Genomic DNA, 26918 nt, shown 5'->3' with positions numbered 1-26918 from the left:
TTCTTTTTTTGTATGCGTGTTGGTAGTGGGGCTTGAACTCAGGGCCTGGGCACTGTGCCTGAGCTTTTTCTCTCAAGGCTAGTGTTCTACCACTTGAGCCACAGAGCCACTTCCACCTTTTATGATGTTCAACTGGAGTACGAGTCTCACAGACTTTCCTGCCTGGGCTGGCTTCCAACCACAATCCTCAGATCGCAGCCTCCTAAAGTAGCTAGGATGACGGGCGAGCTCTTCTAATAAACACAGATGTAGAAAGTTAGTAGCCTGCTGGACTCTTTGACTTGAGGCCTCTTGGGAAGTCTAGAGGCAGTCTCTTCCTTCTGGAACCAACTTCTGTCCTCCGTCTCATTTTCTCAACTGTAGACACTGCCCACCTCTTTCTTTCTTCTTCTTTTTAGTTCTTAATTTTAATTAATTTTATTTTTGCCAGTCCTGGGGCTTGAACTCAGGGCCTGAGCACTGTCCCTGGCTTCTTTTTGCTCAAGGCTAGCACTCTGCCACTTGAGCCACAGCGCCACTTCTGGCCATTTTCTGTATATGTGGTGCTGGGGAATCGAACCCAGGGCTTCATGTACGCTAGGCGAGCACTCTTGCCACTAGGCCACATTCCCAGCCCCTCAGATTGGTTCTTGACTCATCATTGGTTCTAGGGCTCATCATCCCAGACCAGACTTGGCCTGGACCCTGGGGCCCTCGGCCTAGGCAGAACCATGGAGCTGGGGTGAAATCCCCGACCCTCTGGACGGGCAGCAGCCAGGGGGCTGGGAGGGAGGAGCTGGGGGTCCAGGAGGGTCTGGGAGCCTGAGCCGGGGGTCTGGGCGGGAAGGAAGAGCTGGGGGTCAAGGAGGGAGGGAGGGGGGTCCGGGCGAGAGGAAGGGGGCCAGGGAGCCCAGGCTGGGGGTCTGGGAGGGAGGGAGGGAGGGAGGAGGAGGGACGGGGGTCCGGGCGCCCAGGGCGGAGGTCCGGGCGGGAGGGAGGGAGGTAGGGGGGTCCGGGCGCCAGGGAGGGAGGGGGGTCCGGGCGCTGGTGCCCCGCGCGTCCCCCCCTCCCCGCCTCCCCCCGGCGCCGTCGTCGCCGCAGCCCAGCCCGGGGCCGGCGGGCGCGTGCGGGCGCGGGCGGGCGCGTGCGGGCGCGGGCGGCGCGGGCAGGGGCGGGGCCGGCGGCGGTCACGTGGCGGCGGCGGCGGCGGCGGCGCGCGGGCAGGGGCGGCGCAGCGCCCGGCGAGCGGCGGAGGCGGCGGGGTCCCGGCGGGCGGGCGGGCGGGCGGCGCGGGGCGCGGGGGGCGCGGCGGGGTCGGGCACGCGGAGCGGGCGGACGGCGCCCAGGGGCTCGGCCCGGCGGAGGGGCGGCTCGGCCCAGGGGCCCGCGCCCCGCGCAGCCTGGCAGCCCCGCGCCCCGAGCGTCTCCCGGGGAACGGAGACAAAGGAGGATTCATGTCCAAAGGTAAGGATGCCGCCCGCGCCCCGCGCCCCGCGCCCCGCGCCCCGCGCCCCGCGCCCCGCGCCACCGGGGGAGGGGCGCTGCGCCCAGGAGCCCACGCGCGGTGACAGGCGTGCACGCGCCCGGGCACACACCTGGACACCCGCGCGATTAAAGGGACAGCGGCGCCCAGAGGCTCGCGGAGGGACCCAGACTCTCGAGAGAGCGCCAGGCTGGAGTGCAAGACTTGCACACACACACACACATGCACACACACAGCCATGCATACACAGCCATGCACACAGACACACGCATACACAGCCATGCACACAGACACACGCATACACAGACATGCACACACAGCCATGCATACACAGACATGCACACAGCCATGCACACACAGGCATGCACACACAGACATGCATACACAGACATGCACACAGACATGCATACACAGACATGCATACACAGACATGCACACAGACATGCACACACAGACATGCACACACAGACATGCACACACAGACATGCACACAGACATGCACACAGACATGCACACACACATGCACACACAGACATGCACACACAGACATGCACACAGACATGCACACACAGACATGCATACACAGACATGCACACAGACATGCACACACAGACATGCACACACAGCCATGCACACACAGCCATGCACACAGACATGCACACACAGACATGCACACACAGACATGCACACAGACATGCACACACAGACATGCACACACAGACATGCACACACAGACATGCATACACAGACATGCACACAGACATGCACACACAGACATGCACACACAGACATGCACACACAGACACGCATACACAGACATGCACACAGACACACATGCACACACATAGATGTACAGGCACACATGCACACATACACAAAGCACGTGCGCGCACACACACACACACACAGAGGCACAGGTACCTGGGCACCCACAGCTGAGGAAGGAGGCAGCCGTGTGCCTGGCTGACACATGGGGCCCCTTCCCCCAGCGCTGGCAAGCAGGGCTGGCTGAGGCGGGCACCAGCTGGTGGTCTCCAAGGAGATTCATTGGCCTCCTCAGGACTGGGGTGGGGGAAGGGGTGACCCAGAGCCCTTTGCTCCTGCAATCGGGGGAAGAACTGAGATGTCTGTGAGCAGATCCCGAGGCTGAACTGGGGTAGACTGGAATTACCTCTGCCCCTAGGGGGATGGAGAGTTGAAAACGGCCGGGGGCTGGGGTGAGTGTGTGTGTGTGTGTGTGTGTGTGTGTGTGTGTGTAGAAGACCCTCCCCCCCATTTGAGAGAGCTGGAGAACGAGGTGCTAGCTTTTCTATGAGGTCCCTCCTCCTGTCACCTTCCCATCCACAGGGGTGGGGTCGGTGGGCCACAGACAAAGCCATTCGTGTGTCTGTAGGAGAAAGCAGCCGCTTCCTGGCTAGGGGATGGAGCGCCAGAGCTGAGTCAGACGACCGACCGTGTTTTTCTGGAGCCATGGATGGGGCAGGTGGCTCCTGGCAGGGGCAGCTGTACACAAATGTTCCCCTCTCTAGGGGTCCTGAGGGTGCCGGGAGCTCGGCAGAGGCCCCAGGACCATCTAGCCAGGGTGGCATCTTAGAGCTACAGTCTGCTGTGACCCCCCATCTTGAGCTCTTCTCCACCCTGGGGATCCCCTCCCCCAATTTCTGTTGCCGGGGAGGGAGGGGAGGCCTTCCTTACCTGCCTTGGCTGCAGCCTCTGCAACAGCCATTTGCTGGCTGGCAGGCAGGTCAGGGAGCAGCAGCTGAGGAGAGGGGAGGTGTTGGAAGTGACCCCACCTTGCCGATCCATGGATTCATTGCTCAGTGCCGGTGGTAGGCCGGGTACAGTGGGCCTAGAGAGGAATCATGCAATCCAGCGAACAGTCAGTGCCGGGTAATTTTAAATTGAAAAAAAAAATGATATTATAAAGGTGATCTACAAAGGGGTTACAGTTCCACGCGTCAGGTAAATAGTACATTTCTTTATGGACAGTGTCATCCCCAGGTTTTCTTTCCCATTCCCACCCATAAGTTGTACAGTTCATTTTCAACATTGTGTCAGTGAAGATGTGTGTGTGTGTGTGTGTGCGTGCGTGTGCGCGCGTGCCATTACTGGGGCTTGAACTCAGGGCCTCAAACTCTCACTTGGCTTTTTCACTCAAGGCTAGCAGTCTACCACTTGAGCCACACCAATACTTCTGGCTTTTTGTTGGGTCCTTGGAGGTAAGAGTCTCCTGAACTTTTCAGCCCGGGCTGACTATGAACCAAGATCCTCAGATCTCAGCCTTCTGAGTGGCTAGGCTGACCGGCGGGAGCCGCCGGTGCCTGGTAATATGTCAGTTGGTGGCTTTGAATAACCTTCACAGAAGCCCCCACGGGCAGGGCCTCTCCCTACATTTCCGGGAAGAAACCAGGCTTGCAGCAGGCACCCAGCTAGAATTCAGGCCTCAGTCAGCTGCCCCTCGGAAGTTGGCCTGGTGGGACCAGAGAGCTGTGTAGCAGAGGATGTAGCTACAAATCCGCCTCCAGAGTAGCATTTGTTCTGTGCCCTCCAGGTCTCCCTGTCCTTGCCAGGCACCCTCACTGGCCAGTGCAGAGCGTAGGGGTAATGACCTTGTTGGGGTATAAAAATGTCCTTGGCATTAAACATAAGGCTTGGCTGGATTAGGCTAGCCCCTGGAAATTTAGTTCCTTTGCACAACCAGGATCTGTCTTTTGGGAGTGTGTGTGTGTGTGTGTGTGTGTGTGTGTGTGTGTTGCACTGAGGCTTGAACTCAGGGCTTGGGTTGGAGCTGCAGCAACACTTCCAGCTTTTTTGGGGTGGCTAGTTGGAGATAGGAGTCTCAGGAACTTTTCTACCCAGGGCTGGCTTCAAACCATGATTCTCACATCTCAAGCTCCTTAGTACTAGGATTATGAGCTACCAGTACCCAGTACATTCCTCTTCCCTCTCTTCCCCCTTTCCTCTCTTTCCTTCCTTCCTTCTTTCCTCTGCTAGTCATGGGGCTTGAACCCAAGGCCTCATGCTCTTCCTTGGCTTTTTTGCCCCAGACGGGCCCTGTGCCACTTGAACCACCCCCCCACTTCCGGGAGTGCTTTCTTAGGGTGCCACAGGGGCCGGGCCAGGGTTTGGCAGGCCATGGTGAGGACAGTGTGTTTTATGGAGTACTTCGAAATCCTGCCCCCTATGGAGACATACCAGACTCGGTTTCCAGGTCTGTAAAGCAGAAGCGAGACCACCACCCCGTCTCGCCCCCGCCCCCCCCCCCCCCCCCGGGTGAGGGCACACATGGCACAACTTGTGGAGACCAAATGGGCTCAGCTTGTTGAGGAGTGAGGACCAGAGGGAGGCCCCGCCTGGGTGGGCGGCCCGCAGGAGGAACGGGGCGCAGGGATGGACCTAGTGCAGGTGTGAGCGCGTGTGCGGTAGGGCTTGAGCCACGTGTGGGAAGTCGGCAGCAGGGCCAGGTGCCCGGAGTCAGCTGCTTCAGGGCTGAGCCAGCCTTGCTGCCCTCTGGGAGCCGCCTGGCTGGCCACCGCTTCCTGGGGAGCGAGAGGGCACAGTGCCAGGCCCTGGGAAGTCCCCAGGCTTGGTCAGGTTTGGCTGTGCCTGTCAACGACGGGAGAGAACAGATTCCCAAGGAGAGAGGACCAGGTGCGTGGCAGGGGCCGCAAGAACACGCTCCCGGCCGGCCGGGTTTGTTTGAAGAAGGGTGTCGGGAGGGGCCCTCGTCTCCTCTCCCTCTTTATGTTTAATTTTTTGATGCCCATCCTGGGGCTTGAACTCAGGGCATGGGCATCGTCCCTGAGCTTTTTTGTTCAAGGCTGACGCCCTTACTGAGCCACAGCGCCACTTCCGTTTTGTTTTCTTTTTGCTGTTGAATTGGAGATCGGAGCCTCACCGACTTCCCTGCTTGAGCTGGCTTGGAGCCAGGATCCTCAGATCTCAGCCCGTGAGAAGCTCGGATTACAAGCGAGAGCCTCCATCAGGCCTTCCCGGGAGGAGGAAGAGTGTGGCGGCTGAGGGCGCGGCTAGCAGGCGCCCTCAGAGGACCCTGCAGTCCGACGGTAGCTTGTGAGACGAGCCGCCGCCGGGGCGCCTCTCCTCCCCAGGGGCGTCCACGTGATCCAGAGAAGCCGGGGAGCTCGACGCCGCCGACGCTCCCCACGGAGGGGAGGCCGCGTGTCCCCCGAGGCCGCACGGAGCTGGGCCAGGCTCCTTCTGCTTCGTCCCAGCTTCCTTCTCGCTTCCACCAAAACACCTAGCGTGCGGACTTCAAGGGAGGAAGGGCTTGGCTTCTGGTTGCTTGGCCTCAGGCACGTGGATAGCGTAGGGGCCGTGGGAGCACCTGTCACGGGATAGGGAAGAGCTCGCCTTGACCTGCTGGGGAGGAGGACGCAGAGAATTCCATAGGGAGAGGTCAGCCGTGGTACTTCCACAAAGACCCTTCCTCCCTCCTCTCCCTCCCGCTGACCTACTTCCTTAGCTGGATCTTGGCTGCTGACGTTTCCAGAACCTTGAGGAAAAGCACCCGCCAGCTAGGGACCAACCTTTTGTAAACATGAGCCTGGGGGGGGGGCAGCTCATATTCAGGTCGTACTGCCCCGCACGCCCATTTTACAGACGGGGGGGGGGGGGGAAGGGAGTCGCGCCATTCTCAAGCCAACCCTGGTGGACAGTGGCCGGTTGATGATACCTGTAGATTTCTCCTGTGTGTGAACACACCTGTGATCCACCCGGCCTACAGCCACGTTTGTCTTCCTGTCTCCCCTGGAAAGGCTGTGTTCCAGCCCCTCCCATTGGCTACCCACCATTCTTAGAGTGATTGCCACCTCGGGCAATCGACTGACCTCATTCTGGTCCCATCCCCTACCAGCGATCTGAGGCTCAGCCCCCCCTCTATTTTGCCACTCATGGAACATAGGGGACCAGAGAGGTGGGGGCGGGAGGGTTCTTCTGCAGAGGTTAGCTGCTCTATGTCTTCAAGAAGATGAATAGGAGAGTGACTCACACCTATAATCCTAGCTACTCAAGGCTGAGAGCTGAGGATCGTGGCTGAAAGCGGGCTCCGGGAAGACATCTGTGAGATTCTTATCCCCAATTAACCAGCAAAATGCCGGAAATGGAGGTGGGGCTCAAGTAGTAGAGCACCAGACTTGAGTGAAAAAGCCAAGCAAGAGGGTGAGGCCCCGAGTTCAAGTCCTAAGACCGGCACTCAAAAAGAAAAGAGGAAAAATATGACCTTGGTCCCTTCCTCTCCTCTTCTGTGTCTCCACCCCATGGCTTTGCAGGACTCCCGGAGACCAGGACGGACGCCGCCATGTCAGAGCTGGTGCCTGAGCCCAGGCCTAAGCCGGCAGTGCCCATGAAACCTGTCAGCATCAACTCCAACCTGCTGGGCTACATTGGCATCGACACCATCATCGAGCAGATGCGCAAGAAGACCATGAAGACGGGTTTCGACTTCAACATCATGGTTGTTGGTACGGAGGGCAAGGGGGTCGCGGAAGACCTGCGTCAGGTTTCTCCAGAGCGAGCTCGTGCTAGGAGGGAGGCTTGCGGCCTGCTCCCTTTCTCCCAGCCGATCCAGGGGCCTGAGCTTTGGGGAGAGGGCCAGCCGGACCCCCAGCGCCGGCTGTGTTGTAGGCAGCCATCTTCTTTAGCACTCGGCCTGCCCTTTGGTTTGTTGTATGGGAGAATCCCCAGCTCTCCCAGATTTTTTTTTTTTCTTTTTTTGGTATCGCTAGAGTTTGAACTCAGAGCCTTGCACTAGCTAGGCGAGTGCTCTACCACTGGAGGCATCCTTCCCCACCCCTGCCTTCTTTCTGATCGTTTGTAATGCTTTAGGGCTTTGTGTGTGTCTGTGTGTATATAAATGGCCAGTACTGGGACTTGAACTCAAGGCCTTGGCACTTTTGCTCACATTTTTTGCTCAAGGCTGATATGCTCTACCACTGCAGCCCCAGCTCTACTTGTAGCTTTTAGTAGTTAACTGGAGTTAAGAGACGCCCAGACTTTCCTGCTGAGGCTGACTTTGAACCATGATCCTCAGAGCGCAACCTCTTGATTAGCTAGGATTGCACGTGTGAGCCACTTGGTGCTCGGCATTTCTGATCTTTTGTGGTATTGTAAAGCTTCAAGAAAATTTCCCGGGATTTGGTCACCTCTGGGTATCAGGGAAGGGATTTTCCTACTTCGTCTGGCTTCAACAAACCACGAAATTCAGATCTCAGCCTCCCGAGTAGCTAGGATTATGGATGTGAGCCACCATTGCCAAATTAAAATTTCTCAATAAAATTATCTCAAGAACCAGTAGCAAGTAGTTCATGGGACACATTTGGAGTGGCCCTGACCCTCCTGGTTCTCTGTCCCCTGTTCCTTCTCATTCCACTGTCCACCAGTGACCTGGTCTTTCCAGCTTCCACTACTGTCAGTCACCAATCCTACTTGGAACCTTTCCTAACTCGCCTTAAACTCCAGGGCAAGTTATACTTTTTTTGTTGTTTTAATTTTATTGTCAGGGTGATATACAGAGCAGTTACGGTTACATACCTAAGGTAGTGAGTACATTTCTTGTCATACTTATTACCCCCGCCCTCATTTTTCTCCCACCTTCCCTTGCCCCTAGTCTTCCCCCTCCCCAAGTTTAGACTCTTATCCTGGCATTCTACCCCTTACTCATACAGAAGAGGTCTCGAGTTGCTTACCTCTGAGCCTTTGCATATGCTGTTCACTGTCTACACCTCCTTCTTTTTTAGGGTACTGGAGATTGAACCCAGGGCCTCTCACATGGCAAATCCACCCCCCCACCCCCCCGCTCTTTTGATTTTGTGATAGGAGCTCCCTAACTTTGTCTAGGCTTGCTATGAACGCATGAATCCTACCTGGCCTCTGTCTCCTGAGCTGGAATTACAGGTGTGAATGACTATACCCAACCCGTTTTTTAGTTTGCAGACAGAGTTGCATTATGTAGCCCACATTGATTGGCCCCAGACTTGTAACACTCTTGCTTCAAACTCCTAAGTGGCAGCTTAAAGGTCTGAGTCACTCTGCCTGGTTCATGGGAAGTCATCCTTTAGGTTTCTGCTTCGTTGATGCTTCCTCTTTGTCCTCCTTCATTTCAGAGAGAGGCCTTTTGCTATTCTGTGACAATGCCCTGTGGTTATCTCTTCATGGTGCTTACCGTAGCATATTGTAACTGGCTGCTTCTATTTAGATTTCCCTCACACGGAACAGAGCCTTGAGCTCTTCCATTCTAGAACAGACAGCTTTTGGCAATCAAGAATGCTTAATGCTACTAACTGGGCACCAGTGGCTCATGCCTGTAATCCTATCTGTCTAGGAGGCTGAGATCTGAGGATCATGGTTCAAAGCCAGCCCAGGCAGAAATGTTTTTGAGACTTCCTTCTTATCCGATAGCTGGGCACTGTGTTGCGCGCCTGTCCTCCCAAACGGCACGGGAGGAGCAGAGTGCCAGGGATTCTGCGAATCTCCACAGACACAGCGGTGCGAGCTTCTGTCCCAGCAACAACAGGAAGGCATGCGTGGGGGCAGATCGTGGCTCAGGCCCAGGCCTGCGTGAGAACTGAGACCCCATCCTAAAAATAGACAGCGAAAAGCAGGAGTGATGGCGTGGCTCAGCAGTAAAATGCCAGCCTAGCAAGCACAAACCCCAAGTTCAAATCTCATACTCCCCTTCCCCCGCCCCCCAAAACAAGATGCAATCTCAGGGTTTTGTTGTTTTTTTTCCCCCATCATGGGGCTTGACCTCAGGGCCTGGGCACTATCCCCGAGCTCTTTTGCTCAAGGCTAGCACTCTAGGATTACAGACGTGAGCCACCAGCGCCTGGCTAGGTCTTTCTTTGCATTTCTTGTTTGCTTGAAATTCTTCTTAGGGAACACCTCTCATTAATTTATGTCTGTCATTTTCTACATGCATATACATTCTGTGACTTTAGTTTGCTGTATTATTATTATTATTTTTTTTTTTTTTGCCAGTCCTGGGGACTGAACTCAGGGCCTGAGCACTGTCCCTGCCTGGCTTCTTCTTGCTCAAGGCTAGCACTCTGCCACTTGAGCCACAGCGCCACTTCTGGCCATTTTCTGTATATGTGGTGCTGGGGAATCGAACCCAGGGCTTCAAGTATATGAGGCAAGCGCTCTTGCCACTAGGCCATATCCCCAGCCCTGTTGTTGTTATTTTTATGCTGGTACCAGTGCTTGAACTCAAACTCTAGTTTGGCTGGTGCTCTAGCACTTGAGCCACTTCCGGTTTCAGCTTTCTGTGGTTCATCGGAGATAAGAGTTTCAGGGGCTCTTCTGCCTGAGCTGGCTTTGAACTGTGAATCTCAGATCTCAGCCTTTTTTGAGTATCTGTGATTATAGGCTTAATTCCAAGAACTTTGATAATCACAGTATCCCTGTCACTATCTATCACTATCACTATCTATTTTCTTAATGGACAAAAGACCTTTTAAAACATTACAGACCAAGAATGGCAAACACAGATTATGTATCTCTTATCCAAAATACTTGGGACGCAAAGTATTTTGATTTTGTGTTTCTTTTGTTTCTCTCTTTGGGTTCTGGAACATTGCCATAGCCTTTCCTGGTCAACTCTGAACGGTTCCAGTCCTGTCAGCATGCGAGAAATGTTCAAACTTGGGGGCGTTTCGGATTTCTTGCTCTCAGGTTAGGGACGCTCAGCCTGTGGAAGACACGCGGTCACGTCTCTGGGTGCCAGTGGCGGACGGCGCTGGTCACGTGGCCCTGCTCAGTACGGAGCGGGGATGTAGCCATTTTAACTTAATCGTCCATGTGGCCTTGTCAGCTCATTGGGAGGAATGAGAAAGGCATCTTGTTCAGCTTCCTGGCCTCTGCGCATTTCCTCCCTCGTTAGGTTCCTATCTGCAAAGGAATTACAGCCCCAGGGGGCCAGGACAGCTCCGCAGGGGCAGCCAGGCACGGGACCACGGCTGCGTAAAGCCTGGGCACTTGCCTTTCTACCTGGTCTTCCTTTTCTAATAGACCAGCCCCTCCTGGGTTTACTGCCTCTCTGATTCCTTTGCGATTCCAGTGTAGATCCGGGGCCGTAGGACGGGAGTGATGTTTCCTATAGCACCCAGCAGTGCCCGCGCTCTTGTTCTTTGCGAAGCATTGTTGTGTGATTCGTGGGTGTTCGTTTGAGAGGCTCTCTTGGGATGCATGGTTCTCAAGTACCTGTTAGCTGTGGAACTGCTCCTTGGAAAGTGCTCCGCATGGTGGGAGGATGTAGAGGTGGGCACCATAGTCCAGCCTCCCTTTCTCTCACGGTGTCTGCTTTGCCGTGGTCTTTTAGCAACACTTCTGGCGGAAGAAGACCAATTTACACACCGCTGTATTAGAATAAAGAGTGATTCTTGAGATTCAGGTTCTTGGACTTGCATTGATGGTGCATTTTCTACGGGAAGAGGATTCTTCTCTTTAGGGCCACCTCAACTGGGGATAAAGATAGCTCAGCTGTGGGACTTACAGGGCTGATATAAAGATAGCTTTTGCTGACATGTGAAAGTGGCTCAGGCACTATGAGGCATTGTCAGAATACTTTTAGTCTTATTAAAGATTGATAGCTCGGTGTGGTAGCTCATGCCTGTAATCCCAGCTACTTGGGAAGTAGATACTGGCAGGCTTGAGGTTCAGAGCCAGCCCAGGGAAAAAGTTAGCAAGAACCCATCTCACCCAACAAACAGAAGGTTGGTGCTGCATGTCTGCAGTCCAAGCGAATGGGAGTCGTGGGTAGGAGGATCCTGTGGGAGGCTGGTGGTGAGCGGGAAAACGCGAGAGACTTTATCTGAGAGATAAAGCAAACAAAGAAGGTTGGGTGCATGGCGGAAGTGATGAAGTTCCTGCCTACCAAGGCCAGTGTCCTGAGTTCAAACTTTGCTACTGACACACACACACACACACACACACACACACACACACTCACACACACAAAAGTCACGAAAAACAAAACTTCTGCGTTAGACAAATAGAGAAGCCGGTCCCTCTTCCAAGGAAGGAGACAACTCAGAATGGCAAGGGCCCCCCTGCCAGCGAGCAGGAAGCCATTTCCCTCCCCTCGGCTGCTTGTGCCCCAGCGCGGCGCTGAAGGGCCCGCCTGGCTCGCAGCCCGGGATTCCGTGGGCTGGCAGGGGAGCCGCCGGAGGCGGGCGTGGGGGTGTCGCCATCTTCTCCTCCTGCCTCACTGCAGGCCAGAGCGGGCTGGGCAAGTCGACGCTGGTCAACACGCTCTTCAAGTGCCAAGTGAGCCGGAAGGCGTCCGGCTGGAACCGGGAGGAGAAGATCCCCAAGACGGTGGAGATCAAAGCGATCGGGCATGGTGAGGAGCGGGCAGGGGCCCTGCGGCCTGGTCCAGAGGGGCCGGGGCCCACGAGGGGCTTGGGTGGGGTGTGTGAGAGAGGGAGAGGATGGGGGTACTAAAGCTTCATCCAGAGTCGGGTGCTTTACCATCGGAGCCACAGCTCTCCTTCCAGCTTTTTGGTGGTTGCTTGGGGAGAAGAGTCTCATGACCTTTCTTGCCTGGACTAACGTTGAACCACCAGCCTCTGACCTCAGCCTCCTGAGTAGCTAGGATTATAGGCATGAGCCACTGGTGCCCACCCAGCTGGAACGGGGTCTCTTGGGGGATAAGACATGCAAGAATCAGCCAACCTCTAGGCAGAGTAGGCTGAAGCCCTGACCTTGCCGTAGCAAGACCCTTAGCCTGCTGGTTCGGGAAAGATGGATGGGGCTAGAACGGAAAGAAGTAGGTCTTGTGCTGGCTGAGTGGTAAGGGCCAGGTAGGATTTAGACAGAAGTAGAAGAGAAAGAAGGAGGGCGGGATCTCTAGCTGCAGGGGTGGGGGTGGGGGGGACAGCGTGAGCAAAGGCACTGAGGCAGGGAAGACCATGAAGCTTGACTTTTTCAATCGGAAGAGTCCCTCGGTGTCCCCGGCCGGTGGCTGCAGGCCGTCTGGGGTCGGCTGCAGGACTGACCCGACCTGTCTGATGCCCTTTCTTTCTGTTTGTCCCCCAGTGATCGAGGAAGGTGGGGTCAAAATGAAGCTGACGGTCATCGACACCCCGGGCTTTGGAGACCAGATCAACAACGAAAACTGGTACATCTGCCACTGAGGTTTCTGCCCCCAAACGCTCGGCCCAGCGGAGGGCAACCCGTCACGTCGCCATTTCGGCAGATCCCTGGAGCTGGGCGGGGCCTGGGTCTCCTGGGGGGGGGGGCGGGGAACTTTGCCCTTGCCAACCCATCCATGGAAAGCCATCCACAGAGGCGGTGTGGGGAGAGGAGGGACCGAGGGAGAATCAACCGGCAGGGAGCCTCAGATGGTGGAAGGGGAATTGCCCGAGAGCAGCTCCTTGGCCCGGGACCCGTTAGTACATCCTAGTCCTGCCCTGCCCTGCCCTGCCAGCTGGGAGCCCATTGAGAAGTACATCAACGAGCAGTACGAGAAGTTCCTGAAGGAGGAGGTGAATATTGCCAGGAAGAAGCGCATCCCCGACACGCGAGTCCACTGCTGCCTCTACTTCATCTCGCCCACGGGACACTCGTACGTACCCGCCCCTCTCCCGCCGCTGGGCCCGGCTCTTGAGACCCGTGCCCACGCCCAGCCGGGCGTGACCCCCATGACCTTGTGAGTCCCCAGGATTTTCACCAGAAAGTCAGGGTTTGCTTGCCAGGATGGTAACCCTGGCTGGCGTCAGCTCCTCTGTTACCTACTAGTGTCCCAGCACAGGCTGGCTGAGCCAGCTAGGAGGAGTTGGTATCGGTAAGCAGTGGGCACCTCAGTTATTCAAGAGGCTCAGGGTCTGGGAGCAGTAAAAGGGCTGAGCTAGAGAGGGGCTGGGTTTTTTGTGGGTTTTTTTTGGTGGGGTGCCGTCATTAACTAGAAGAAGGTGGCCAGCCCAGCAGGAGGGAGCTACAGGTGTCTAGAGATGAAAGCTGACTCCAGCAGAATGTGCTGGAAACTCAGGCTGAGTTAGCAGGCGGACCCCATGGCAGATAATGGGAACAGATAGAAGTCAGAGAATCCAATGCTATGGGTTTTTTTTTTTTTTGTCTTTTTTTTTTTTGTGCAGGGCCTGGGGCTTGAACTCAGGGCCTGTGTGCTGTCTTTGAGATCTTCTGTTCAGGGCTAGCGCTCTACCATGTTGAGCCACAGCTCCGCTTTGGGTTTTCCGGTGGTTCATAGGAGACAAGGATCTCACGGACTTCCCTGCCGGGGCTGGCTCTGAACCGTGACCCTCAGATCTCAGCCTCCTGAGAAGCTAGGTTACAAGTGTGAGCTGCCAGCTCCCAGCCTCCAGTGCTGTTTCCCGTGACCCTCCTTTCAACTCGTTGCTAAGCCGGGAGCTCAGTGAGCAAGAGGCGGGCACACGAAGGGAGGCCCTGAATGTTGGAAGAATTTGGCACCCAGCTGGTGTTCAGTGATGAGGGAGAAGAGAAATGACCAAAGAACTCTGGGCCAGTCCCCGGTCTCAAGGGAGTGTAGGTTTTATCCTGGCCTTGTCCTGTGGCCGGAGACCACTTCGCGTGGTAATCCAGCCAACTAGACCTTCAGACTGGGGGATGCAAGGCCGCCAGCCAGGCTGGAGTCCCGAGAGCCACTGCGGCAGCCGGAGGAGACCCTTGGAGAACCTCTTTCATAGAGGCAGCTTAAGACACATAATAGTGATGACACAGGACATGCAAGGTGGCGGGGGGGGGAACGGGGGGACGGGGGGGGGGGCGGGGACTATTCACAGATGTTCCCAGCAGAGAGAAATCTTGAGGTCAGAGGTGTTCTGAAGCCAGGCGCCAGGAGCTCACACCAGTAATCCTAGCTTTCAGGAGGGTTGAGATCTGAAGATTGTGGTTCGAAGCCAGGCCAGGCAGAAAAAAAATCCACGAGACTCTTTATTTCCAATTAGAGGTGAGATTCTCTCTGCCCCCCTCCCCCCACCAAAAAAAAGCCTGAAGTGGAGGTGTGGCTCCCGTGTAGAGGGCCAGCCCTGAGTGAAAAAGCTCAGGGACAGCACGCACCCAGGTCCCGAGTTCAAGCCCCACCAACGGGCGTGAGAGAGAAAAAGAAAACCAATGCGTTCTGAAGCCGTGGGGTGAGGGTGTTGTGGAGGCAGAAGAGGGGGTGTCGGGACAGCCGAGGCAGGCCTGGGGGCTCTGACATTCCCGCCTCCCTCGGCCCCAGTTTGCGACCCCTCGACCTCGAGTTCATGAAACACCTCAGCAAAGTGGTGAACATCATTCCCGTCATCGCCAAGGCCGACACCATGACGCCCGAGGAGAAGGCCGAATTCAAGCAGAGGGTGAGAAGAGAGAAGGCCCCCCTCCTTCCCCTCCCCCTCCCCTTCCCCCCCCTCCCTCTCTCCCTCCCCTCCCCCCCCTCCTCCTCCTCCTCCCCCTCCTTCTCCTCCTCCTCCTCCTCCCCCTCCTCCTTCTCCTCCCCCTCTTCCTCCTCCCCCTCCTCCTCCTCCCCCCTCCCCCCTCCTCCCTCCTCCTCCTCCCTCCCCCCCTTCTCTCCCTTCCTCTGGGTCCAGGCCTTTCCCTTGCTGTTGTCTTCCTCCTTCCCCAGCAGGGTTGGGGGTACGGGGGCACCAGAGCTGTCTCAGCTCCAGGCTGCCCTCCTCCCACCCTTTGTGTGCAAAGACCCCTGGGTACGGAGTCACGGTGACCCTGAGATGTCATTTTTTTTTTATCATGAGGTCCTTAAGGACCTCTCTGTTTGTTGGTTGACTTATGTGGTACCCAGGAATTGACCCCAGGGCCTCATGAATGCTAGGCAAGCACCCTATCTTCGAGCCACATTTGCCGTTCCTTGAAAGACTACCTTGCTGGTCATGTCTTCGCTGGCATTGGCTGTAAGCTCAGTCCAGAGCCAGGTCCCCCAGGGAAGGGGAGCGATGGGACTGGAAAGAAGTGTAAAGACAGTTGTTATGGGCTGGGGATAGGGCCTAGTGGCAAGAGTGCTTGCCTCGTATACAAGAGGCCCTGGGTTCGATTCCCCAGTACTGCATATACAGAAAATGGCCAGACATGGCACTGTGGCTCAAGTGACAGAGGGCTAGCCTTGAACAAAAAGAAGCCAGAGACAGTGCTCAGGCCCTGAGTCCAAGGGCCAGGACTGGCAACAACAAAAAAAAATAATAATAATAAAAATAAATAAAAGACAGTTGTTATCGTTAAGAAATCACACCTGTAATCCTAGCTACTCAGGAGGCTGAGATCTGAGGATATCAGCCGAGGTAGGAAAGTCCTTGAGATTCTTATCTCCAATTAACCAGCAAAAAGCCAGGTAGGTGTAGAAGTACGGCTCAAGGGGTAGGGCACCCGCATTGAGTTAAAAAGCCAAGTGAAGGAGAAAATGAAGTGAGAAGTGACATTGTTCAAAAAGAAATGTGCTCATTACCCGACTCGTGTAACTGTAACCCCAATCCGTACGCCACTTTTACACTATCAGTAAAAGCCAAGTGAGAGTGCAGGACCCTGAGTTCAAGCCCTGGAACCAGCATCAGATAGAATAACCAGAGCTGGCGTGTCCATACCCGTCATCCCAGCCCTTGGGAGGCTGTAGCAGGAGGATTTCAAGTGTAACACCAGCCTGAGATACACAGCAAATGAGTGTCGAACTAAGAAACAAATAATCACTCAGAGGAGGCCTTGGATGGTGACCTTGACCCTGAGAGGGGCAAATGAAGGGGCTTCCGGCCATCCTGTCTCTGCCTTGCAGTCCTGGGCACTGCCCAGTGGTGTCTGGACTCAGCTTATCTCAGCTGCTTATCTCAGTCCTAGTCCACCTTGAGACTCTACTCTTAGACTGGGCTGTGGCAATGGTGCCATGGATTTGAATTTCTCAGCGTCTTCCTGCTGCCTGGGGCCACAGAGTTCAGAAGCCAGACTTCAGAGATCACTGTGGGTTCATCTCTCTGACTTTAGGGCACGCGCGTGCACACGCACACACACACACAGAGCTTCCCATTATGACACCTGACTACCTTCTCCTTCTCGTCCTTACCTCTAGGTTCGCAAGGAGCTGGAAGTAAATGGCATCGAATTCTACCCTCAGAAGGAATTCGATGAGGATTTAGAGGACAAGACGGAGAATGACAAAATCAGGGTGAGTACCTGGGGCCCCCATCCTCACCCAGGCACCCCTTGGCGCACCCGGAATGTGCCAATGGAGTCTGCTCTAGTTAGACTTGCCTCAGTTTCCCCCCTCTGTAAAATGTGGGGCAAGGAGGGTGTACAGTTACGGATAGCTCATCCTAGCACATGTAATTTGGTGTCTGTGTGTGTGCGCGTGTGTGTGCTGGTTCTGGGGCTTGAACTCTGAGCACTGTCCTGAGCACTGTCCCTTAACTTTTTTCACTGTAGGGTAGAGCTCTGTGGGCTCTCTTTCTCTACCTCCCCTCGCTTGGGGGTGGGGGGAAGGGGCTTGTCCGTCCCTTCCTGGGTGGTCCTTTATCACTCTCACGTGGGAGCGATGGCCACAGGTAGCCTCGGTGGCGTGTGGTCGCAGGGTGCCCCCAAACCGCCAAGAACGACACAGATGCGTGGGTCCCTGGAGAAAACCTCTAGGGCTTCTGTTTATTCAAATGAGGAGCCCCCCAGATATATCCCAAAGGCGGGCACAAGAGAGGGGCCCTTGATTGGTCCCAAGGGGCTGGCTGTCCCTCAAGTGATGTCAGGAGACTTCCTTTGTGGGCAGAGGTCCAGCCCCCCAAGGATGAGCCCCTGGGGTACCCCTCCGCCATAGCACACGTGCTAGCCCCAGAAACAGGGGCTTCTCTTCCTGTTAAAGACAGGAAGGGGAGGGACAGGCCGAGGTCAGCTGTGGCCCCTTAAAGGTACAGCTGACCCCAACAGAGCTCTCCCACTTGAGCCACGTCTTCACTTCTGGCTTTTTGGTGGTTAATAGGTGGTAGGAGTCTTATGGGCTTTTCTGCCCAGGCTGGCTTCAAACCAGGATCCTCAGATCTCATCCTCCTGAGTAGCTAGGATTACAGTCATGAGCCACTGATACCCGGCACAGCTCATCTGATCAAGTCATTTTGAATGAAGGACCACACATGACAACAACGCTCCCATACAATTCTTTTTTTTTTTCCCCCCGTCCTGGGGCTTGAACTCAGGGTCTGGGCATTGTCCCCGAGCTTCATTTGCTCAGGCTAGCCCTCTACCACTTGACCCTACAGCACCGCTTCCAGCTAGACTTTCTGCCTATGTGATACTGAGGAATCAAACCTAGGGCTTCCTGCAGTAGGCAAGCACTCTACCACTAAGCCACATTCTGTCATGCAGTGATGATGTAACCATCTTACTTTGTGGTAGTCCACGCTGTGACTGGGATGTTAGTGCAATGACGTCATCACGCTGGGACACAGTCCTTGGAACACCACGTTGACCAGCTACTTTACCCAGTGAGAAAGCAAGCATGCACAGGCGGATGCATTTGGGAATGAACACCCAGCACTTGGTGAACAGACAACTCTTCCGGCAGGGCAGAGGGGCTTGGCACTCCATCTGCCAGTAGATTGCGTGGGACACTGTGTAACACCTCCGTTAGTCTCACTGGTGTGTGTAGGTATTGTCCTAGCAACTGCAGAGTTGATCCAGTGCAGACAAAGCACTATGAAATGTAGATAACGCTCTATCTATGTAGTCAAGTACTGGTGGCTCACGCTTATAATCCTATCTACTCTCGAGGCTGAGATCTAAGGACTGAGGTTCACAGCCAGTCTAGGCAGGGAAAAGTCTGTGAGACTTTTTTTTGTTTGTCGGTTGTGGGGCTTGAACTCAGGGTTTGGGCGCTGTCCCTGAGCTCTACCACTTTCAGCCACAGCGTCACTAACTCATGAGACTCTTTATCTCCAATTAAGTACCAAAAAGCCTTAAGTAGAGCACAAAAGCTAAATCAGTGTGCCCAGGCCCTGAGTTTAAGCCCTACTTCCAGCACAGAACCAAAACCCCAAAGCCATCGAAGGAAAGCTGGCTCATTGATGTTATCCAGCCAGCCAGTGATAAATTCAGGATCGTATCCAGGAATCCGGACTCCCATTCCAGTGCTCCTTTCAAGAAACAGAGCTTGGCCACCCTGCCACCAGTACTGCCACTGAGTCTGTGTATAGATCAAGGGTCCTGCCCTTGGATGTCAGGTCAGAGGAAGAGGACTACGCACGTGTGTCTGACTCGCGTCTCTCCCCCTTCAGCAGGAAAGCATGCCCTTCGCTGTGGTGGGAAGCGACAAGGAGTACCAGGTGAATGGCAAGAGGGTCCTCGGCAGAAAAACCCCCTGGGGGATCATCGAAGGTAATAATAACTCATTGCAGCTTCTAGAAGAACTGACTGCTGGCCACGTGCTCAGCAACCAGGTATTCAGTGAGCATCAGCAGGTCAAGGTACCGTCCTGGGATGTGTACTACATAACTCATGCCAGCTGGACTCTGCCTGCAAGGAACTTTACATTTGTGCCGGTACTGGGGCTGGAACTCAGGGGGCTTCACACTCTTGCTTGGCTTTCTTGCTCACGGCTGGGGCTCTACCACTTGAGCCATGCCTCCAGTCCATCATTTCACTGGTTAATTGCTGATGGTGTCTTGTAGATTTTTTTTTCTGCCTAGGCTGGCTCCTTCTGTCCTCTAGGTGTCAGCCTCGTTTTATCCCCCCCCCCCCCCCCCCGGGCCTGAGCACTGTCCCTGGCTTCTTTTTACTCACTGCTACCACTTGAGCCACAGCGCCACTTCTGGCCTTTTCTTTCTTTCTTTTTTTTTTTTTTTTTGCCAGTCGTGGGCCTTGGACTCAGGGCCTGAGCACTGTCCCTGGCTTCTTCCCGCTCAAGGCTAGCACTCTGCCACTTGAGCCACAGCGCCGCTTCTGGCCGTTTTCTGTATATGTGGTGCTGGGGAATCGAACCTAGGGCCTCGTGTATCCGAGGCAGGCACTCTTGCCGCTAGGCTATATCCCCAGCCCACTTCTGGCCTTTTCTATATATGTGGTGCTGAGGAATCGAAGCCAGGGCTTCATGTATGTGAGGCGAGCACTCTACCACTAGGCCATATTCCCAGTCCTAGGTGTCAGCCTCTTAAGTAGCTAGGATTATAGGCCTGAGTCTCCAGCACCCAGCATGCCCTGGGATTTTTTTTTAAAGTAGCCGTTTCTCCTCATTTTCCTTGAAAGGAAATTATTGCTAAGAATGTTGTGTACTGTTTGTAAGACCACAGAACCAGGTCTTAATTCTTCTGTTCCCACAATTCTTAGCAAATGGTTTGGGAAATGTAAGTAGTCCATCTACATGGAATTGGACTTGCCACGCACCACGTAGCATATGGCCTTTTAAAGATGGCACAGTGTTAGATTTTCTCTCTCTGTTTTCAGTGTGATTTGCCCTCAAGGTCTCTTGCTTGCTAGACAAACACTCTACCCCTTGAATCACACCCAGACCTTTTCTAGTTTAGTTTGTTTTCAGAGGGTCTCAAGCTTTTCTTTTGCTCAGACTCGCATTAGACCTGGGTCTTCCTGTCTCCGCCTCCTGAGCAGTTGAGATTACAGGCTTGAGCAACAGTACCTAAGCCTTCATCCTGCCTTCACTTAGATTATAAACTATCCTTTCGGCCTTGCCAATTTTATTGAACTCTGAATGTTCTTTTTCTCTTTTGTAAAATCATAAAAAGGACATTTTCTATTAGTTACTACTGTCCCACTAAGTCTAGAGTATATTGTATTGTGCCCAGTTCAGCTGTTTAAATAAATATTTCTTCAATGAATAAAACTTACTGCACCAGTTGGGTGCCAGTGGCTCACACCTGTAATCCCACCTACGTAGGAGGTTGAGATCTGAGGATCACAGATTGAAACCAGCCACAACAGATAAATCTGAGAATCATCTCCAGCAAAAAGCCAGCGGTGGAGGTGTGGCTCAAGTAGTAGAGCACCAGCTTAGAGCAGAAAAAGCCAAGGAAGAGCGCACACACACACACACACACACACACACACACACACACACACACACACGAGCACAGGAGGCCCTGAGATCAAGCCCCGTACCAACCCAAAGCACACAATCTAGTGTACCAAAGGGAGAGTAAGCCTCCTGAGAGGTTACACAATAACCTGCCTATGTTCTCTTCAAGTGTCACCCCAAAGGAAGGTCACCTCCTGGTTGTGGCGTTATGAAATGACCACCTCTTGTTTCTCTTGTTTTGCTCATAGTGGAAAACCTCAACCACTGCGAGTTTGCCCTGCTTCGAGACTTTGTCATCAGGTGAGACTTCTTCCCGCCCCGTCCAGGTTTCGTGATTTCAGCTGGGGACCACCTGTTCACACTCACTTCCTGAGATTCCAGGTCTCTCTTTCTCTGCTTCCCCATCCCTCACCCCCATCTCTCTCTCTCTGCCTCCCTCTCTTCCTCTCCTCTCTCCTCCCCCCTCCTCTCTCTGTCTCTCTCTCTCTCCCCTACCCCCTTTTTTTGCTTGTCCTTGGGCTTGATCTCTGGGCCTGGGCACTGTCCCTGAGCTTCTTTTGCTCAAGGCGAGTGCTCTACCACTTGAGCCACAGTGGCACTTCTGGCTTTTTTTTTATTATTAAATTTTATGGACAAGGTGTTGTACAGAGGGGGTACAGTTACATAATAAGGTAGTGAGAACATTTCTTATCATATTTGTTACACCCTCCCTCATTTTTCTTGCCCGTCCCTAGTTCAGATCAGCATATATACAATATCCAGTGTACCAAAATCATGTACAGTGACCACAGGGGGTATGCCACAGGAAATTCACCTAGTACATTAAACATAACGACAACAATAAAATCCTCCTGTTACTTCTGGCTTTTTTGAATAGCTTTTTAGAGATAAGAGTCTCGTGGGGGCTGGGGATAGGGCCTAGTGGCAAGAGTGCTTGCCTCATATACATGAGGCCCTGGGTTCGATTCCCCAGCACCACATATACAGAAAATGGCCAGAAGTGGCGCTGTGGCTCAAGTGGCAGAGTGCTAGCCTTGAGCAAAAAGAAGCCAGGGACAGTGCTCAGGCCCTGAGTTCATGGCCTAGGACTGGCCAAAAAAAAAAAGAGTCTCGTGGATTTTCTTGCCCTGGCTGGCTTTGAACCACAGTCCCTCAGACCTCAGCCTCCCTGTGTAGCTGGGATGACAGGCGGGAGCCACCAGCGCCCGGCTCCTCTCTCTCTCTCTTCTCTCCCCTTTCTTTTTCCTCCCTCTCCCTCCTCTCTCGTGTGCTAGTATTGGGGCTTGAACCCAGGGCCTGGACACTTTCTCTTAGCTTTTTCACTCAAAGCGAGTGCTCACCCCCTTGAGCCCCGGCTCCACTTCCAGCGTTTGGGTGGTTTCCGGAGGCCCGAGTCCCATGGGCTTCACGGCTTCGCTGCCCAGGCTGGCCCCTGGGACCCTCAGGTCTCAGCCTCCTGAGTAGCTGACGGGCACGAGTCCACCAGCCTGTGGCTTATTCTGAGGGTGCTCGCCGCCCCGGTTCCGGCAGGAGGAGCTGTGCAATGATCGCTGGCGGCTCTCCGTTGCTGGGTGCGGTCCATCCGAGGGATGATCCCGCCTCCCGGGCCCGGCGCCTCTTCCTCGGCCCGCCGCTAATCGCACTCCCGTCCTCTCCCCCTGTGTCCTCCAGGACCCACCTCCAGGACCTCAAGGAAGTGACGCACAACATCCATTACGAGACTTACAGGGCCAAGCGGCTCAATGACAACGGAGGCCTCCCTCCGGTGAGCGCGGACACCGAGGACAGCCACGACAGTAACCCATGACGACCCCTTCCTTCTCTGTGTCATCACACACACGTGCCCCCAATACCACCTCCCACCACCTTCCTGTCAGCTCTGTCCCACAGGCCTGTCTGCTGTTTCTGGAGTGTCTTGTGTACATTGTATGTGTGTGTGCACATGTGCATGCATGTGTGTGTGTATAAGAGGAAAGCCTGCACGTGTGTGTGTGAGCACATGCGCATGTGTGTGTGTGTGTGTGTGTGTGTGTGTGTGCTAGGGATGGGGTATTTTTATTGCCCTCCCTGGAAAGTTCCTTGTAAGTCTGGTTCCCCCATGCCTGTCCATTCTCTGTCTCCTCTCTCTGTACCTCAGAACAAAGCCCTTTGCCCCAGTCAAGAGGTCTGCGGGAGGTTTATATTGAAAACCATGGGAGCAGGTGAGCCACGGGCAACTCCTTACCTCTGGCCCCACTCACAACGGGGCCGAGAAGACTTTCTAAGGACAGGTGGCTGAGCTAGGCTAGGGTACAGGGTGAGTTCAAGATAGTCTTCCTTGGGGGCTGGGGATAGGGCCTAGTGGCAAGAGTGCTTGCCTCGAATACATGAAGCCCTGGGTTCGATGCCCCAGCACCACATATACAGAAAACGGCCAGAAGTGGTGCTGTGGCTCAAGTGGTAGAGTGCTAGCCTTGAGCAAAAAGAAGCCAGGGACAGTGCTCAGGCCCTGAGTCCAAGCCCCAGGATTGCCAAAAAATAAAAAAAAAAGAAGATATTCTTCCCTGGGAGTTGGGCTGGTGCAGGGAAAGGTGAGTTGTTCCTTGGGGAAATGCAAAGGAAGGTTGCAGGGGAGCGGAGAGGCCTGCCTGAGCTTCGTTCTCGCAGAAGGATCTATTGCTTTGGTCTGTGTCAAGGTCAGCCTGCTGCTTTCCGCGCTCACCTCGCCTCTGCTGGGGGCCCGCTGTCTGCCGCTGCTCCCGGCTCTTCCTCCGTCTCCTTTCCTCGTGTTTAGGTATTCACATATTCATGTATCCATCTGTTCCTTCTTTCTGCCCGTGGCTGCCATCTCTCACTTCCTTCCAGACTAATCCGCTTGAGCTTTACTGCCATATTTAGAATTTATGCCCAGTCTATTTCCAAAAAAAAAAAAACAAAAACCCAAAAAACATTACGTTAGGCCATCCTGAAACAAAATTGTACCAACCAGACAGTGACAAACAGGTTTCACGGGAAGACAGAGCCGTACGCAGAAAGTCTCTGTAGTTGATGCTGGGATTGACCCTGACCTTGGGGTTCACCGAGGCAAAGACGGAGAGACTGGTGAGTCGGCCAGTTCCCGGTGCCCTGTGCAAGGAGGCACACGTGCAGGTCAAGAGATGGCTTTGGGGGGCTGGCGGGGGTGGGGGGGACAGAAAATTCTAGAGCTAATTTTTAAAGAACGATTTGGAAATGACAAACAGCATTTCTCTTAGTGGTTTGGCTCCAGAGACCAATTTTTAACCACATCTCTCTTTTCTCCTTTAGTCTGTCACTAAGCGGCTTCCCCGTCATTCCCTTTGTGGCATCCATGTCCCTCCTTTTGGCTTTTGGGCTGAAGTGGATTCCCTTCATGTCTGTCTGTCTGTCTGTCTGCCTTTCCCCAGCACCCCTTCCTTCCACCTGCACACGCTCTCACTGACACCCAGAAGCACACACGCAGCCTTTCCTCGCTTTCCCCGCCATCCCTGTATTATTTATTAATGTACATACTCCTACAGTGTGTTTTCCAAATAAGTCACCCCCCTTTTTCCTTTCGCCTGCAAGGTGGCTGAGATCGAGGGAAACAGGTTAGCCTTAGGAAAGGTTCCTGGTTCAGCCTAAACTGGTCCTGTCTGAATGCCAACGGTTCTAATCCCAGTCCTTTTCGTCACTCAAGTGCTAGGGGAAACCGAAGAGACTGAAGATGCAGTTGAGCAAAGCGGGAGAAAGAGAAGCGCCCAGACCACCAGTGCCCCTTCCTGTAGACTCGCGCTCTTTTCCTGGAGGCTGACGTACCAGCCGAACCCTCTCCTTCACCCAGAACGTGAGGAGCAGGATAGGCACCTGGCAGGACCCAAAGCGACAGGGTCACAGCTCAGAGCTTGCCGCGTGGCAGCCCCAGAGGGGTCCTCATCTCCTCACCGCAAGGGGTCTTGGAGATGGAGGGCTGGGTCTCTAGGACCATTAAGGAGACCCTCCAGGGGTGAGGGGGTGGTGGGCGTCGGAGAGGCTGGACTAGCACCCCTAAACCTTCGCCTCAGCCTCCCTGCAGAGCTGTCTTGTGTGTCTTCTGCCCGCTGCTGGCCTCTACACCCTCACCCTTTCTCCCCCTCCCCCTCGCCCCGCAGGGAGAAGGCCTCCTGGGCACTGTGCTTCCACCCGTGCCAGCCGCCCCCTGCCCCTCTGCTGAATGAAGGCCGTGGCCAGCGCCGCCTCTCCCTCCATTCCTCTCAGCTGTTAGTGCTGCAGACCGAGCCCCTTCCCCACCACGGTCCCAGCCCCTCTCAGTGCAGTGGGCGGGGCCAGCTGCCTCTTTAGGACAGTTCTTTCCTCCTCGGGCCAAACCACTCCTCTCCTCACAGTGGAAGGGAGTTTTTTGTTTTGCTCTCGCCTGCCCGCCCGCCTGCCTGCCCTGCCCTCCTCCATCGTCTCTGTCTGCTGCTCTCAGGTCATCGGTAGGGAGAATGAACGCGCCGGGAGCCGCTTCTGCCTTTGCAAACCCCATACCAGCTACGTGTCACCGGCTCCCTTGGGGTGGGGGTAGGGACAGCATGGCTCCCGTCCATTCATCTGCATGAGCAACTCTTGGCTACCGTAAAGGCTCCGGAAAGCAACTTTTTGTGCCTATCAGATTCGTTGAGATGAGCGGTAAGCACCCCGGGTAGGATCAGAGTTTATCAGGATGGATTGCTACAGGGGCTGGGGGCCCGGGGCTGGCGTCAGCTTGGATTCTTTACTTTCAGGCGCCACTGGCCCAGTGTGAGGGGACACACCCTCCTCACCCTAGTGTGAACAAGAGTGGGTTTGCCCAAGGAGAGAGTGCTGGAGTTAATGTCCTTATTTCCCAAACTTAAAAAGGGGGATGGGGGGGGGGAGAAACTAAACCAATGAAATGGGCAAAATCCATAAGAATACATAGAAAAATAGCACCCAAGTACATTTAGCAATAAGAGGATCCTTATCCATTTACCCTACTACTCGTTCCCCTCCTCCTGCCATTAGCCTAGCCACAGGTGGTCACTGTTGGCTAATGGAAAATACCCAAGGAGGGCAAAGCCCCCCATCAGATGCATGAATGTTTGTGAATGTCGGCTGCCACTGCCTACACCGTGTCTTTTTAGAACCCTTGCCCCCAGCCCCACCCCACCCCCAACTCCACTTTGACACAACTTGCTTCAGAGGCTGGTGAATATGTGGGGCCATTTTGTCTATGCCCAAATCTTGATGGAACAAGAGGTCCAAGCCCAGGGGACGCAAGAGTGACCCATTGCTGAAAACGACCAGTCCCAGCCAACCTTTTGGTGACATTCTGGTTTCATTTCCCAATTGAAAACAAAGCCAATGGAAACTTCAGACCGGCCATGTACATGTTGCTAGACTTTATGTGTTGTACAACTAAACATTGCTGTTTGAACAGTAACTGCCTGTTTTGTTTTTCTTTCTGGTCTTATTTGTGTTCTTTACTCCTTGATCCGATTAGTCATATCATTTCAATCAAGATGATGGGGCGGAGCCAGAGCTACTTGGTAAGAAGTAGTCAGAGATTAGCCGGTGCTGGCAGCTCACACCTGCACTGTCTGTCATCCCAACTACGAAGGGAAGCCTCAAATAGGTGGACCGTGGTCCAGGAGTACAGCCCAGGCAGGAAGCAAGATCTTATTTAAAAAATTACCAGAGTGCCAGGTGCTGTTGGCTCATGCTGGTAATCTTAGCTACTCAGGAGGCTGATGTTGGAGGGCTGTGGTTTGAAGCCAGCTTGGGCAGGAAGGCCCATGAAACTCAATCTTCAATAAACTACTCAGAAAAAGCTGGAAATTGAATACTCGATTTGAGCAAAAGCAGCACAGGGAAGTGGCCTGGCCCTGAGATCAAGCCTCAGAACCAGCTAAATAAATAAAGCAAATAAAGGAATGGAAGCATGACCCAGTGGTAGAGCATGATGAAGTCTTGAGTTTAAATCTCAGACAAAAGGGCTGGGAATATGGCCTAGTGGCAAGAGTGCTCGCCTTGTATACATGAAACCCTGGGTTCGATTCCTCAGTACCACATATATATATATGGAAAAAAGCCAGAAGTGGCGCTGTGGCTCAAGAGGCAGAGTGCTAACCTTGAGCAAAAAGAAGCCAGGGACAGTGCTCAGGCCCTGAGTCCAAGGCCCAGGACTGGCAAAAAAAAACAAACCCAAAAACAAATAAACAAATCTCATACAAAAAGATAGACACAGGTATTAGAGATATCAACACTTTATGAGATCAGTTCATTACAATCAATATAACTTAAGGTCAGACTTGTCATTAGGATTCTGTATCCCAAATGAATGTTATCACATCTGACCTCATATTTTCTGGGCTTTGCCTTCCTCTATGAAAAATGTTTAATTAAATTCCTAGCCGTCCACTTTTTCTCCCTGAATGCATAAGGACCAGCTCTCTGGAAAAAGAAAAAGTGGACCCATCTTATGCAGAGAGCTGT

The 26918-nt window shown here is 54.1% G+C and overlaps 1 protein-coding gene across 3 annotated transcripts; it reads left to right on the top strand.

Moving 5' to 3' along the window:
• Positions 1 to 1201: 1201 nt before the first annotated feature.
• On the top strand, positions 1202 to 25862 carry Septin3 (septin 3). Of its 3 annotated transcripts, none has more exons than XM_048354550.1 (11): positions 1202 to 1443; positions 6751 to 6942; positions 11691 to 11819; positions 12515 to 12596; positions 12906 to 13043; positions 14679 to 14796; positions 16509 to 16604; positions 18697 to 18796; positions 20696 to 20747; positions 22119 to 22212; positions 24575 to 25862. In XM_048354550.1, exons 1-11 carry the CDS (start codon positions 1434 to 1436, stop codon positions 24638 to 24640), a joined length of 1077 nt encoding a protein of 358 aa, XP_048210507.1. In that variant the 5' UTR covers positions 1202 to 1433; the 3' UTR covers positions 24641 to 25862. The 3 variants fall into 3 exon arrangements, with proteins under 3 accessions (XP_048210507.1, XP_048210513.1, XP_048210520.1); XM_048354556.1 differs by having other exon boundaries at positions 1315 to 1443; positions 18700 to 18796; XM_048354563.1 differs by lacking the exon at positions 24575 to 25862 and having other exon boundaries at positions 1315 to 1443; positions 22119 to 22286.
• The last annotated feature ends 1056 nt before the right edge of the window (positions 25863 to 26918 follow it).

This window comes from Perognathus longimembris, chromosome 1 (genome assembly GCF_023159225.1).
Source record: "Perognathus longimembris pacificus isolate PPM17 chromosome 1, ASM2315922v1, whole genome shotgun sequence".
Taxonomy (NCBI): Eukaryota; Metazoa; Chordata; class Mammalia; order Rodentia; family Heteromyidae; genus Perognathus; species Perognathus longimembris.
Note: the sequence above shows the minus strand (reverse complement) of the source record. Positions and strands in the feature narration are given on the sequence as shown.